The following is a 15809-nucleotide window of genomic DNA, read 5'->3' as shown; positions in this document are numbered from 1 at the left end:
TATGTGTGAGCTCACGGTGAACTCGGCTGCAGCGAGATAGCGATCCACTCTCCGCGGGCATCTTTAACTCTCCAGCACTGAGTCTAATTTCACGAGGCAGTAAGGCACGGATACTAAATAACACGCAGTCAGAATGTTGAAAAAATCAAATGCTTGAAATACAGATGTTAGTTTTTTCCCTGAATGGGAGAATAGAGCTTGCCTTGCAAAAAAGGTGACAGACTTTCATGTCTAATTCAAGGGTTAATAGAAATTAAAAACAATTTCACAGCCTACTATAACAGGAGTGCTCATTTTATGGTAAATTAGGCTGTAACCATTACATTTGTTGGAAGAGGGGGCGGTCTGCAGAAGCTGCGTATGGCAGCATGCAATCAGCAAAAGCTTCAAGTGGGTGTCTTCGATGTTGGAAAATAATTACATGCGGATGATGCACTCAATATATGAAATGTAGAAATAGTAGAAAATAGTCCACACAAAATTAGTTCGTCTCTGGTTATCCTTGAATTCCAGTGAGCTGAACGTCTTCACTGACCAGCTGCAGTCTTAGTCCTGTTCCAGTGGGAGTCTGAGCCAGCCTGCCCCCCGCTCCCGCCTCCTCCTCTGTATCAGCTGGCTCCTGTGGGTCACTTGGCAGCCGGCCAACACAGAACCTCCCCGCCAGGAACAGAACTGGGCCTCGGGCCTTTCGTCTGACCACCTCAATCATGCGGAGCTGCTCCCGTGCACGGCTTCACTGCGGAGGAGACAAAAAAACAGGAGAGGCATCGATGAGTCCACCAGTAAACACAAAAACGAGAGTTCTTTAGGCCACAAATTATCCCATTTTACAGTGATTTAATGACACATAAGAGGTAGTGTGTGGCAAACCCTTTTTCCATTTATTTTTTTCAGTAGTGGCTGTAATAATTAAAAGGTCATTTTTCTGCCGAGTGGCACAGCTCTTCAGGGGTAGCAAAGCAACATTTTGTCTGGTAAGACATAATTACTGGCAAGACCAAAGCATAAATATTTCAATCAGTAGCTAATGTGGTCACAGGTCGGTTTTTTTTCCGTATTTTGCAGAAGCTTCGAACATAACAGCCAAAGAGAACCAAAGACCAGACATATCTCTTTTATAATTCAAGGTTTCTATAAAGTCAGTAAAATAAAAAAATGTCATTATTAAATAGCCAAACTTTGCTCTGAGGGACTTTTGTGAAAAGAGTTCCAAAGCAGCTGTTGTGCGGTACGATCAACACAAACAGGATTTTTATACCGTACATGTCTACAACGGTCGTGTCGGACACATTCTTCAAACATTTCCATCAAAACACATCTCAGAATGCTTTTAAATGTTTCCTTATCGAAGTGCCCTCCACTTAAACGCCTCTGACAGTTATGTTTCTCAAAGTCTGAACGCTGTTACTTTCGGAGCCTTCTTTTAACTTTTTCCTTCCTTCGAGGCATAGACAGGACATCATGAGAAATGCCTCTGACACCTCTCTCCTCCTGCTGGTTCCATTTCGGGAAACGCCAGAGTCCTCTTGCCCCTGTTTTCTTCCTGTCTGAGAAGCCTTGAGTTACGGATCCTCATTAGTCACTTTTCCTGAGACCACACTGACACAAGCGGTGCGTTCTCCCTCGCCCAGACTTGCTGAAGGCTAGCGTGGCCACACACCAATTCACAGGCGCTGTCAAAAAGCCGGAGACTTACAGGAGCTGGGCAATCATCAGAATCAACCAACCTTTGAAACGCTGTGGATATCGTGAACGTGCTGCTGCTGCATAATGTTACACTGGCTGGAATACCCACAGGCATCTGCAGCAATGTTTCTGACACAATGGTCTTTTGGGGAAATGGGAAAAAGTTAAAGGACCATACCAGTGGTTTTGAATGTTTTAGACCATTACCTGTGTATATTTTACATTACAGCTTGAGATGGCTAATCCATCACAGAGGGAATTTGTCAGCTGTTTTTACAGTTGATGCTGCGAACAGGGACTAGAAACCCTCCTTTGTGAAAATTTAAGCCTTGCAATAGCATTACTGAGGCCATATTGTAAAACCCAAATATGAACCTTGTGTTTTTACAGCGAACACGAAGCTGCAGCCAGCAGCAGGTTAGCTTAGCTTAGCTTAGCGACAGCTATGCCCAAAGGTGACAGTCAAAAGGTGAAGTGTAAAAATAACTAAAAGAAACTGCGGTTTCACAGGGTTGTATGTGACACACTATTTCTTGGTTGGGACCAGTTGCCATGCAACCAAAGGAGAACCCAGATGGCAGATTTCGTTATCTTCAAACAGTATCTGTAGCTTCATATTAATTATTTCCCAATTTCCTCAAACGCCAAACTATTCCTTTAAATAGCTCCCATATTCTGCTCATTTTTAGGTTCATGTTTGTATTTTGGGTTTCCACTAGAACATGTTTACATGCTTTAATGTTAAAAAAACCAACATTTTTCTCATACCGTCTGTCTGAATATACCTGTATTCACTCTTTGTCTGAAACGTTCCGTTTTAGCACCTCCTGAAAAAGCAGTCTGCTCTGATTTGTCAGCATTTCCGGGTCTTTCCAATCTGCTCTCTCTGCACCGACATTGTATACAGAATCACTGTATAGTTGTGACATTACAACTGTGCAGAAATACGGCACAGTTTCTGAATACCGGCTGTGTGCATTTCTCTGTGGATTGATTGTTTTGATGCTTTCACAATATTTGTATAGCACCTCGACCTGCTTTATAATAAAAAAGAAATGGAAATCTTACTTTTAACAGTATTGGAAAGTGTTCATGAATGTGGCAGCAGGGGAATATTCTAAAATGAGCTCTGCTGGCTACAAAATCAATTAAGGTTCAACAAAAAAAAAAGGTGGATATTTTCAGTGTGATAGTTGATCATGCAAGATTCAAATCTACGCAAAGTGCTTCATATTGTGCAAACATGAACAGACACTAATGGTTGCCTGGAAGGTAGAAAAATCAATCTTTAAGACTTACTGTATGGAAATAATTATTAGCATGCAAAAACCAGCAGTGCGCTTCGTTAAAATGGAAATGGGTGCGGCGGCCGAGGCGGCAGACCGACCTGAGGCTTGCATGGTCTCACTTCAGCGGACTCCTCAGTCTCCGGGCACTCAGTGACCGATAGCTGTGCCTAAAGGAAGGACAAACCCCAAATCAATACCCTGTCTAAAAACACTGGGAGAAACTTGAGACAGATCATGCAATGTCTACAGGAGAAAATATGCTCATGCAACTCAAGCTTTCTTTTTGGATTACTTTGTACAGGCAGAACCTTTTAAATATTACAGTAAGCAACCTTTACACAGCAAATAAAAAAGTAACAGCAGCTCAACTCTACAGAAGCTATTGACATAGATTTGGCTTTGTTCATTTTAGCAAGAGTTGCATTAACACTATTCTAAATAGATTTTGTTAGAACACAGAACAGTTATTTTGGTACATAAAATCCACTACTGTATGATATTGGAAGTTACGTTTTTCTTACTTTTGAGTCGATTCTTTTTTGTTGCCATGACTGTAATAAGATTTTAAGAAATTACGCATTTACCAGCAAGTTTATGTCAATGGATAAACACACTACGAAATTAAACATTTAGGGTTAGGTTACCTTTACAGTGGAGTTCTCTAGGTTATAACCGTCCTCTCCATTGCACTGCCATTACTCTGTACTAAAGTAGCCATCGCGCCAGCGTCATTCATGACAATGAAGCCTAGACCTGAATGGTGGTTTGAATTCAGTTAATTTTCAGCTATGAAAGCAATTCTCATTAACGATTACGACCACAGGTAAGAGGATTGAAAAAGTCTTATACATACCCAGGCATTCAATGCTTTAGAACTCTATACACATTAGGAAGCTATCCAGGTTATTTTAGAGGTCTTACCTCTGGGTCCTTTTTAAAAAGTATAGAAAGAGAGAGAAAGAATAAGTTGTGCTCTTTTGATAATCAATCAAGACATCATTTAGTAGGGTTAAAGTCTTCAGACGTCAATACATTCATTTAGATTTAAAATGCGCTTTTGAATGAGAAACAGATGAAAACACCTACATCTGACTGCTGAAGGTTTAAAAAAGGCCATTTCAGAATTTTACTAGGACAGGAAACAATGAAGCAAGTTAAATTTCATTAAAAACAAACTAAGCTTTATTGACAAACTGCTGCAAAACATCTTTTGGACAGATTTAGTAACCTATTTAGGCAAGCTTACACATGTAGCATAATGCATTTTATGGAGAGGGTACAGATACTAGTGGCAGAATAAGTACAGTTAGGATGTTTTAAAATATGTACAAGAGTTCGGATTGAGCTGCAGGATCCCTTCTCTGTAGAAAGAGAAGACCCATGTGGAGATTTATGTCCCGATCCTTCTTTATGTATTTTGTGCATGCAGTTTATAGAGAATCAGATCACAAAATGAAGACCTGGACTGTTTTTAGCAGAACACGATGCCATCTCTCGGCCGTGTTCTCATTAAACAAACATTTTGTCTTCAGAGTCTTAAAATTAATTTTCAAAATGTATAACAAATTGAGGATATGAGGACAATCCATCTCAACAGTGTCTATTAGGGCTATATTTCAAAACTCGAAGTACAATGACAAATATTGCTGCCTAAGTCTAAATGGACAACGTTTTAGAACTATTTAAAAACAAACCATCATCAAGAATGAATTGTACTGATTCCATTAACATTAATTCTTTATCTGTCACTTAATTTATGATTGCTTTTTTGTTTCTATATTACATAATTGAAAGTTTAAAAGGTCTTTTATATGGCTATATTAACAGAATTTTGAAATGTAGCCTAAATGGGAATCTGCAACTGACCCTCGACAGATTCTTTGTATTTAAAAACAATTAAAATTGATTCCTTAGACAAGTGGATAATGAGCCAATAATTCCACTAGAAATAACTACTCCCAAACAGTAAAAAAATAAAATAAAAATGAAAGATCAACAATGCAAAAAAAGCCAGGGGGGGAGGGGGTTAAAAGGGTTCAGAGAAAAAAATACAGCAAAATAAATAAAAATATATAATAAAAAAGGACGCCAACTTTTCCACTCCTCTAACCCATCTACAAGCCGCTTTGGTTGGTTGGTTGGTTGGTTGTGTGGTTGGTCGGAGGGATTTGTGGCCGGTTGGTGTGCCAAAGTAGGGGTGGGGGAGGGAGTTTGCGGTCAAATCTCAAAAACCAGTTCCGATTTTCAGTTCCCAATTTGCTCTCTCGTATAAAGTCCAGTGTAGGAAAAGACCAAACCAAAGACAAAACGGACAATTACTTTTGTCGGGCTGCTTAAAGCGAGAGCTGCCGTGGTAGATAGGTGGTAGTCAGGGTGGCACGTTAAGGGTGGTGAGTCCGCTTCAGTACTGTCGGTATGGGTGCTCCCGGTAAGGCGTCTTGGCACCTCTGGAGGGGGGAAGGGCCTTCCCTGCAGGTGTTCGCTGAGTCCCATTCCAGTCATCCTGGCCTGGAGAGGACACACGCAAAAATAAAACACATTTACAATTCAAACCACTTTTAGATTTATCCCAGAAAGCGGAGTTTTCTCACCAGAGGTATTGTGTGTATACTTGAGGTTGAACAAACTTGGAATAACATGAAACCATTGGCAGGACTGTGCATCGCATTGTCCGATGAACAAGGTAAACAGGACCGTCTCATGACAATATTGCTCTGGAGTGCTACATGTGGTCAAAACCTACACAGGGTACCTTCAAAGTTATGATTTAGTGGCTCTCAATTTGAAATCTTACAGTCATTTTGGCTGGTGATCCATAGTCAATTTTAGGTCTTACTAATAAAGTCACGTATGGCGAGCAATCAATATGTTTAGACTTAAATAAAAAAAATGAAAAGTTCATTATTAACTTACTTTCTTTTCTTTTGTTCATATTTATATGCACACTTTATATATTCAGCATTTTTTTAACAGTGTAAATTAGGTCATCTTTGTTGACATTGAATAAAGTTTTTCCGTACCGTATGACTCGTATGATTCGGTGCTCTCTCCGTGTCCGTAGTCATAGTATTCTGGCTCTCTGATGGTCCATAACAGGGCGAGAGGAGAATAAAAATCACTTTTAATCTTTGAAAAACATTGAGTAGAAGCTGACTGTAATGTCACAAAGAATGATAGTTGGCTTTCATGAATAAGATCAAAGCTTGGCTCTCTTGCATGGAGCATCTTAGCCCCAGCTGGCTCTCCTAAATAACACCGCTATCCAAACCATGAAACATGAAGTATCATCAGCACTGAATTTGTGCGGAGTGGCTAAAAAAGTGTTTGTGCTGCTCTCGAATCCCTTTGAGTGAAACTAGCAACAAGGCAATGTGCATGCACTTTTTGAGAAGCAGGTGAAAACCAAAGAGATGTCTGATTCACTCACGCCTGCGGCTGACTGTAATAGCTGTCGTATGACTCGTAGGCCGTGTCTGTGTAGCTCTCATCGTAGCCCTGGAGAGGAAAGGAAACAGAGTGAGGTTTAGGGAGAGGCTTGTTCATGAATCATGAATGTCAAGATGTCCCCAAAGTGACACACTTGTACTGGAGAAGACACACTCCCCTTATGTCTCAAGCATTGAGACATAAGGGGGCTCATTGACAGACGAGTGATTCAAAGCTAACAGAGTGCCAAGGACAATCTCATTCAGAAGAGACAGGTGTTGCAGAGGTCAGACCTTACTGCGGTATCTTACTTGCACTACGTCGACCCTATCCAAATTAAAAGTTATCTTTTACTTGTTCGTATAATAAGGATAACATTAATAATAAAATGAATCACTGTGCTGAGGACATCCAGACATAAAATTAATGAATAAATTAAAACTACCCTTTACTGGTTCTTTTACTTACATATTCGTCGTAGCTCTCGGCAGCTGCACCAGGGGTGTGCTGGTGGGGGGGTTGATGCGCCATCCTGTGGGGGGGTCCGCCAGCTGGGGGCCTAGCACGGGGTGCTGAGGCTCCCCTGGCGGGTGCTGCTGGGGGTCCTCCTCGGCCTGCTGGGACGCCCCTCACTGCACCACCTCTGGCTGGGCCGCCTCGAGCCACGCGGGGAGGCATTCCCCTACCCCTGGAGATGAGAACACTGAGTCAATACTGCGTTCCTCTACTTGAAGGAATAGTCCCATATTTTGGGAAATACGCATATCCACTCAAGAATTTTATGAGCAGATCAATACCATTCTCATGTCTCTACGCCAAATATGAGCTTGACCGGCTCTCTCCAAAGGAAGCTACATCGGATACATTTTGTGTGTTTAAATAACATGTTAATTAGTGAACTTTAAAGTTTATGATTGGTGGAATGTATTACCTTCAGACAGAACCCTGTTATTAGTCTTCATGCTAAGCTAAGCTAACCGCCTACTGGCTCTAGATACATCATTTACCATACAGACATGCGTACCACATGGTGGTGTTGAGCTTCTCATTCACCTAGGGAACATCTGGACTCTTTTGTGTGACTTTTGATTTAGATTCCTTCCTTATTATATTCCTTTAATTGGCAGTTGTTTCTCATATCCGTATGCACTGTCTTCTCAGCAAGAAAATTTCAAAAGAAATTCTCCAATCAGCAAAAGCACACCGAAAACTAAATTGAGGCCTTGCTCCGCATTTCCATTGAATCCTACAGTAGATATGGGTGCAGATGAGCAACAGCGTCTTTCTACAGTGACCTAGCAGCTGTTACATGAGAAACCCTGCGTGTGTGCGTGCATTTCCACACCTGTGTGCTCCACCTGGAGGGACTCCGCGGCCTCTGACCGGAGGGCCCCCTCGGCCTCTGGCTCCGTGCTCCTGGCCTCCGTTCAGGTAGCCCATCTCCATGAACTGCTCTTGGCAGATATCATCCATCATATCCTACACGTACACACACAGGAGGAAAAGAAGAAGAAGAGTGTGAAACAAGCACAAAGCCAAAAAAGAGAAAGGGGGGGGGGGGGGGCAGGAGGCAATGTGGAAGAACGAGGGATGAATAAAAGAGTAAAACACAATTACAGAGCTTCTCACAACATGGCATCCCCCTAATGGCTAACAGAGCGAGTGAAAGAAAAAGTCTCAGCCCCAGTGACTCAGAGTGTTGAAGAGAACAGGGTGGTTTCGGGGGGGGGGGGGGGGGTCAGGGATGTGGGAGGTTGGAAAGCATCCATCCACACTCCCTGCCTCCCTGTGCCTCTCATGCCGTCATGCACAAAATGTAAATCACTTCCCCCTGTCTGGCGTGACTGCATCAACGGTTACTTTATTTCATCAGCAAAAACAATAAGTTGGGATGGATTAGTGAAGCTGCCTGTCTGTGTAGCACAAATCCCGCAACATAATCCGCCGCCTTTCTTCAGGGAGCTATCGCAAAGGGCTGCTCTGTGACCTAATCGATTCTTTTTCATAAATCAGAGCCTGGAATGGTGACCGAGCTCTAGTGGCAGTGAAAAAGAAGGGGGTGGGGGGATGGGGGGAGGTAGGTGGATAATAGAATATGTAGCGCAGACGGCAGCTTTCAATTTGTCTGCAGCGAAATCAAACCAACACAAGCCACTTGACTGATTACAAATTCATCTCAGGCATCTCAAGAGAAGTGTGACTGAGTGCAGCTGCATTCAACAAGCCGGCAAGATGACACGCCATTCCCCATCAAGATGTTTAGATTAATGTAGTTTCTTTAGACATTACATTCTAGTGTCGAGAAAACCCTTCACACGGGATGTATTACTGGCAAATTTACATTGCAAGACATACAGGTATACACATATAGAAAAGATGAAGAACAAGAGAGTCAAAGCCTTTTGGAATACCAGTGCAGGTGATGCATAAAACATTTCACCAATAAATCACATCCAGCCATTTCCTGGGAACCTGAGGCATTTATTCAAATGGCCTGGTTCAAAATGAAGGCCGTCAAGCCTGACAGATTATGGCTTTAAATTGTAACGACGGGTTCAGCAGGGGACAGCTTTTTACATAACACGGCAATACCAACATCACAACTGGTTCATCAGCCCATTCATCTTGCCTTTGAACCAAATGATCCTTTTTTTTTTTTCTGTAGCACCCTGAACACCAATTAAAAAATGAGGGCGTCTATTGGCCTGCTTCGGCACGAGCCATTGTTAGAGCACTGTGGGCTTTAGCCGGGCTCCACAGCAGACTGGGTTGGCCCGTGCTCAAGAATCTCTCAGTATAAAACTAATAAAAGGAAGCGTAGGCTGCACAGGGTGAGATCTACCACATATCTGTCTGGGAGTCTAAGATCTCCACAATGATTCTCCTCTCTGGACAGGACTAGGTCCGCAGACACAGTAAAATGACACTCTCATGATTCCTCCACCTTATTAAGCGGATTGCATGTTACGTTAAATTGTTTGGTTTAAATGACATGCTGTGACATGCTCCACCCTTCAGAATGGTGTAATTGAGTGACCCAAGAACACTTTCAGTTGAGCTTCACAACCATTTTCCCCACTTTCCGTATCTCAATTGGGACAATTTAGTGTTTTTCGTTGTCCTATGTGACAGTGATTCATTTGTTTTGAGAGTTTGGGCTGTTGTGGCTGTGGACAAAACAAGCTCTATGAAAACATTTGCTTTAGGTATTTTTTTTCCACAATTGTCATACATATTTCATAAACAAAACTAAGTGATCAAGAAAATAATTGGCAGATTCATTTTTCTCATACTCATCACTATTTTTCTCATACTGTCTGTCTGAATGTACCTGTTTTCCCCCCTGTCTGAAAGGATCAGTTTTAGCGCCTGTCTCCTAAAAAAGCCCAGTCTACTCTGATTCATCACTGTTTCTGATCTTCCTCATCTGTGCCTCTCTGCACTGTCACTGCACTCAATTGATTGTAACAGCACTGTAGCGTCACTTTCTCCCTATATAAAGTATATTTGTGACATCACAACTGTACAGAAGTCCTGATGGCTTGTTTGAACAGTTGCTGATTAAGGCTCTGTACATTTCTCCGTGGATTGAGCATTTTCATCCTTTAACATTATTTTTATAGCACCTTAAACTGCTTTATAATAAATAAAAACATGGAAAGATGACTTTTTACAATATGGGACCTTTATGTCATCGACACATTAATTAGTTGATGGACAGAAGTTATCTGAATTAACCTATTTGTCAGTTATCAATTCAAAAACTTGCTGTTGCCGTTTCACAAATGCAAAGCTCAGCTTTGATTTATATCTTCAGTATAATCGTATTAGCCTCTGTTAACATGCTTTAAGTGTTTGTCGATGTGTTGACACACTACAGGCCTAATGATGAATTGAAAAAATAATCAGCACGTTAATTACTGACAAAAAAATAGCTGTGGGTGCAGCTCTGGGAACGTCCACACAGGCGAGTCATTAGACAACAACGAGACACAAAGTCAGACTCACAGGAAACAGGAACTTCTTGACCTCCTCCATGGCGTGTGCCATGCGCAGGTAGGCGTCCGGGACGGGGGCAAACACCTCGATGAATACGTGCAGCTCCATGGACAAGTGGGCGTATTTGGGCTCGCCGCCATTCCTCAACCCCTCCTCCTGAGAAAAGCGTGACATCGCAGAATTGTCAGGGAGCGCACAGCTAACTCTAACATTAAATTAATTATGCAAGAAATAATCGCATTTTATCTGCCTCGGAGGGCATCAAACATGGGTGTGTTGTTCCCTTCCTTTATATAGCTAATAATTACATCAAAGTGGTAGATAACAGGTTTAGCAGGATATCCTGAAGATTCTTGAAACAGATGTGCGGTCAGTGAATGCCCTTGCTTTACGTTTACGTTCACCTGAGCTATGCTGCCAGTTGACGCCATCTGGCCTCCCTTCCTGACACCCCTCTCAAGTACAGGCCAGATGTGTTATGACTTCAGGTACCCTTCTCACAGGTGTGTAACACCAGATGTGTGTGTGCCCATGTGAGAGTGGATTACCTTGGATTTGTCTCTCATGGATCCTTTGCCCAGCACAGAGATCTTGGCTCCAGTCTCTTCCTGAAGACGTTTGATTGTATTGCCCTGAGGTCCCAAAATCTTCCCCACGAAATTGAACTAATGGCAAAACAAAGCAGTACAAAAATAGCACGACAATCAAAGCAGAGGCAAGTTTAATACCAAGAGAGTGAAGGAGCAGTCGCTCCCAGGGTTCTTGTTGCACATACTGCAGCCTTAAATAGTAGATTTACCAGAGACGGTCGATATAAGCCCCTGAGGGCCGCAACACCAGCGGTTACTTTTCACTACAATCTTCCGAGCACTGAGCCAGAACTAAATTGCAATCAAAACCTGATTTCCTTTACCTCCTCAATCTTTGAACAGTAATTACCATGTGTATATGATGTGTCCTACAATTAGTTGTCATTGCCAAACGCATTGAGCAAAGAGTTGCCCCCGAGGAAGCCATTCCTCCTGGAGTTGGAAAAGAGACTTTAATAATGATGAAACCACTTATTAGCTCAGTCATCCTTTACACAGCAAATTAACGCAACGAGCCTGGCAAACCGAGACAGGCTTCTAGACATCATAGACCAGACTCCTATTTCATATTGATCTGATGCTCCAGATTGGAGATGTCACCATGGCAGTTTTTACTTCCGATGCAAAGACTAGAAAACTCGCTGATTGATACCTACCTAAAACACTAGATTGAGTATCAGAGGTAACTCCCATAGTGATAGGTAGGTACTGATAGGTATCGGAACCACTCTACTCAAGCTAGGGCAGCATCAATACACTTGATTATGGTTCTTAAAGAAAACTAAGTGGTTCCCGACATCTGACGAAGCAGGCTTTAGACAGCTTCCATATATAAATGTAGGGGACTCAAACAGATGCAAATAAATAATCAATAATACTAAAATGAAGCAATATGCAACCAACAATGTGTTCTGTGAGTTTTACAGGAAAGTTTACACCCATTCAACGTCATAAACCATCATCCTAAAACCAATGTAGCCAAATGTGTGAGCCAGATATAGATTGAACTGATATGGATGGACACGCCTGAGGTTACATGATAAAGTTAAGACTTCACGCTGAATGGAAACATTTGCAGAAGAGCCAATCTTCTGCACGCAGTATGAATTACACTGCTAATCCTTACCATGGCAATATTAACATTTTGATCATTTCATGATATTGTAAAAAAACATGCCGGTACCGGCTGTAATTATTATACCGTGGAGCTTAGAGATCAAGGTGGAGAGGAGTAATTTGAGACTCCCAAGTAACCCCGTGGCTTTGTGTGATTGAAACCAGACTGCAGGATAAAATCAAGGTGAAAAAAAGAGGACAGAAGAGGAAGAAAAAGAAAAAAAAGACAGGGAAAAAGCTCACCTTCGGGTACTGTTTAACAGGTATGAGCACTCGTTCCTTAAGTTTGATGTTCTTTGTTGTGAAAAGGTCCAGGTAGTCTTCTGCCTCCTTTTTAGTCTCGTCTTTCTGGATTCTATCAATTTCTAGAAGGGGAGAGGAAGGATTTCAGGCAAAGTGTCCATGTAATCAAACAGGATTCAAAGAGTCAAAGTTCATCTTAGTTATGAGGAGGCTTTGTGTGGACTTGCATTATTACGTAAGCATCAATTTAGCGATTTGCAGGTCATACAACATCTGAGTGTCTCGATTCAAACTTGGATTGAAATATTACATTTGGTTACATTTTGCAGTTCTAAGCATCTGAGAAATCTGCAAGAGCCTTCATTTTTCAGTCTATTTTTTCCTGATTTTAACTGAGACAACTCTACATCTTTTGCCTGACGATCAGTGTTTAATGGATGCCAAACAACGGTGCTTCCAGGTGAACACAAGATGATTAAAGAGTTTGTGTGACGCTTTTCATTTAGCATGTTTTTGTGATCTTGTCAACAAACTTGAATAGAGCCGCAACAGTTAATACATCCATTAACTGGAGACTACTTTGATAATCAATTAATCATTTCAGCCACTTTTCAAGCAACACTTTCTGCTCACGGCTCCTTTGATGAGAGACTGTGTTGATTTTTTTCTGCTTTCCATTATTGGAAACAGAATCTCTGAGTTTTTGACTGCTGATCTGACACAATAGGACATAAGGACATCCCCGTGGGCTGTGTGAACTTTTCTTCTTCACAATTTGATTTTCCTAAGCTAAAGAAATATAAACTAGTCCAAAAATATTGTCAGCCTAATCGATAATCCTGAACTTTCCAAGACGTGAAAACATACAGCCACATACAGCTATCAGCGCTTCTCTCCAACACCTTCCGTCACCTCTTCCATGTGGCACAGCACCTAGTCACCAGCACCCATCCACAGCACTACCACCTCCTCACTCCTGGCCATGACAACTCCTGAGCCTGCGATGTGCAATCATGTCAGCTACACCACTCTACCAGCTGCAGATCATTCGGGGGAAGCCACAGTCGATGTCAAACCAACACACAGCCCACAATGACACACACACCTTTGTCTTTCTGCATCATTCTCACTCACAGTTTCAGAGATGTAGCATAGATTGTGCACATCCTGTTAGACAAAGAGACCATCTTCACGATCACCAGAGGTCTGAGATACTTAACTGGAGAAGTATATTAGAACCAGCGTGCAGAATATCCCTCACAATCATGACAACATAATAACTTAACTAGCACTCTTTTGGTTTACCTCTAGCACTCAGTTTCTATCTGATAATGTCCTGATGATGCTTTGCACATTATCATTTTCTAAAGCATCACTGTAATGCTCCTGTAAAGACTTGTGGTTCCCAGTATCATTAGTGACTTTATGGCTGTTCTATGGTTCTGTAACAACCATAAAATGTTGTCAATATATACAGAAAAGATGAAAAATAGGATAAGGCAGGTTTTCAGGGCTAGCTGTGGACCATACAGAAAGGACTAAGAACAGAGGAATTGTTTTCTCGTATCTCCTATTTCCACAGCTACAGGAGGGAAGCCCCCGGAGCCGGCGAGGCTGCAATCTCTTGCTCAAGGACACTTCAGCGGCGGCTGACGGACAAACACCGGGACTGCCGGGTCTCTTTCCACCGCTTCGATGCTTTGAAGTAGCGAGGTGAGCCCCAGTCACGGATACTGACGCACATTTACAGGATGGTGCGCAACGCAGCTGACAGACAGTGATATCAACAGTGAGTCCACAGCGACGACAAAAGGACCGTTTGTCCGAAAAGAGTCGCGAGCTTTCAAGTTTAGACTCGGCGCGAGCCCCGACACTACTGAGGAAAAGCGACGCAGCTGCACGAGAGGACGCGGGAACGAGTTGGATTAATATTTGAAAGTGTGTCCCCTGTGTGCCATTGTACTAGCTTTAGGCTATTTACAGTCTAAAACACTAGTCAGCCATTATCTAATTAGCGCCTACATGTATCACACACACATACACACACACACACACACACTCACTCACACTCACTACTGAGCTATGGAAGCAGGTGCAGTCCTCGTCCCGTCAACAGACACATGGCATCCACAGCGTGGAGGTGTGCGTTTATTTAGATGCGTTAACCAGCGTCCTCTCAAACTCAAATACCATTCTGAAAGACAACGACGAAACACTCACACCAGGACTTTTTTTTTTTTTTTTACCTGCGTTTAAAAGTTTCATGGCGTGTGTAAACGACGAGTCCAGGCTGTCCTTCTCCGCCTGCAGCTCGGGGAGATATTTGTCGTCGTTCTCCATTTTGAGTTGGAATGAAGGGGAGTCAGTTTTGGAGCAGCAAACAAAAAAAGCGTGAAAAAGCCACAACAATAGAAAAAGAAAAAGTAGTCCAGTTATGCAAGTACGGAGTGCCGTGTATCCTCTGTGCAGACGGCGCTTTGCATGTGGCTTCCGGGCGTTTCTGCAAAAGGACGGGTCCGCTACTGTCAGCCTGTGTGCTTTCCCAGCTGGCTGGTCCCCTCCTGTCGGCAGCAAGGGCTGGATGGGAATAGAAGAGCAGAAGCTGTGTGAGACGGGTAGAGTAGTGATCCTACTCAGGCCGGCGGAAGTGAGCTCAGAAGGACGTAGTTCTCCGGACTGACACCGCCTACCGTGTTGGTGCGCGCCGCCTCCAGTGGCGACAATCCCACTATCAGATTCACTAGTACCCTACTGGTATGGGTGTGCCCGTTGTACGGTAACCTACTGTTAGAATAAAAAGGTCTAGACTACTAGGAGGTAGGTTATTAAGGTGCCCTTTTCCTGGGTTTACTTTCCTGTCAGGGAAACTCCTGTAGGAACGTATTACAATGATATTTATACAGATCTGAATTATATTTGCAGGTATATGTGATCCAGAGGTGCCCAAGTAAAATGATTAATGTCTGTATAGGTAATTTGGTGTTCCTATAGGCAGTTGTATGTTTATGTTTAGTGTCTCCTCTTAGGGGTTAGGGGTGACCTACAGGGTAAACAAGGATGCCTTTTTATGGTAAAGCAATGAAGATTAGGCTATGTATCGTTTTGTATGCATTTTATAAAAAATAGATAGATAGATAGATAGATAGATACTGTAGATGGATATATATTTATATATAGATATAGATAGAAAGATAGATATATAGAAAGATAGATACTGTAGATGGATAGATTGATATATAGGTAGATAGATCGATAAATAGATACTGTAGATGGATATATATATATACGTAGATAGAAAGATAGATATATAGATAGATAGATAGATAGATAGATAGCTTTATAGATAGATAGATTCTGTAGTTGAATAAATAGATAGATAGATAGATCGATAGACATACATACACATGGAAAGATACATGGATGGATGGATGGATATATATATAGATAGATAGATAAATAG

At 42.1% G+C, this 15809-nt stretch overlaps 1 protein-coding gene across 1 annotated transcript; it reads right to left on the bottom strand.

Moving 5' to 3' along the window:
• Positions 1-5122: 5122 nt before the first annotated feature.
• Positions 5123-14904, bottom strand: khdrbs1b (KH domain containing, RNA binding, signal transduction associated 1b). The gene is made up of 9 exons (XM_083926042.1): positions 14596-14904; positions 12350-12471; positions 10949-11065; positions 10410-10556; positions 7747-7880; positions 6870-7089; positions 6403-6470; positions 5996-6054; positions 5123-5483 (listed from the first exon to the last, which is right to left on the bottom strand). The coding sequence occupies exons 1-9, from the start codon at positions 14687-14689 to the stop codon at positions 5377-5379; spliced, it is 1068 nt and encodes a 355-aa protein (XP_083782168.1). The 5' UTR covers positions 14690-14904; the 3' UTR covers positions 5123-5376.
• Between the last annotated feature and the right edge of the window lie 905 nt (positions 14905-15809).

The sequence above is a fragment of the Echiichthys vipera genome (assembly GCF_963691815.1).
Source record: "Echiichthys vipera genome assembly, chromosome: 13".
NCBI classification, from domain to species: domain Eukaryota; kingdom Metazoa; phylum Chordata; class Actinopteri; order Perciformes; family Trachinidae; genus Echiichthys; species Echiichthys vipera.
This window is presented reverse-complemented; position numbering and strand designations above follow the sequence as displayed.

Bases quoted from the DNA above. Each gene is read 5' to 3' on its own strand.
- khdrbs1b (XM_083926042.1), bottom strand. From the start codon at position 14,689: ATGGAGAACGACGACAAATATCTCCCCGAGCTGCAGGCGGAGAAGGAC. The intron at 7,881-10,409 runs GTGAGTCTGACT...GTGTACGTGTAG, and splicing joins TCAAGAAGTTCCTGTTTCCT to GATATGATGGATGATATCTG. The intron at 6,055-6,402 runs GTGAGTGAATCA...ATGGACCATCAG, and splicing joins TATTACAGTCAGCCGCAGGC to AGAGCCAGAATACTATGACT.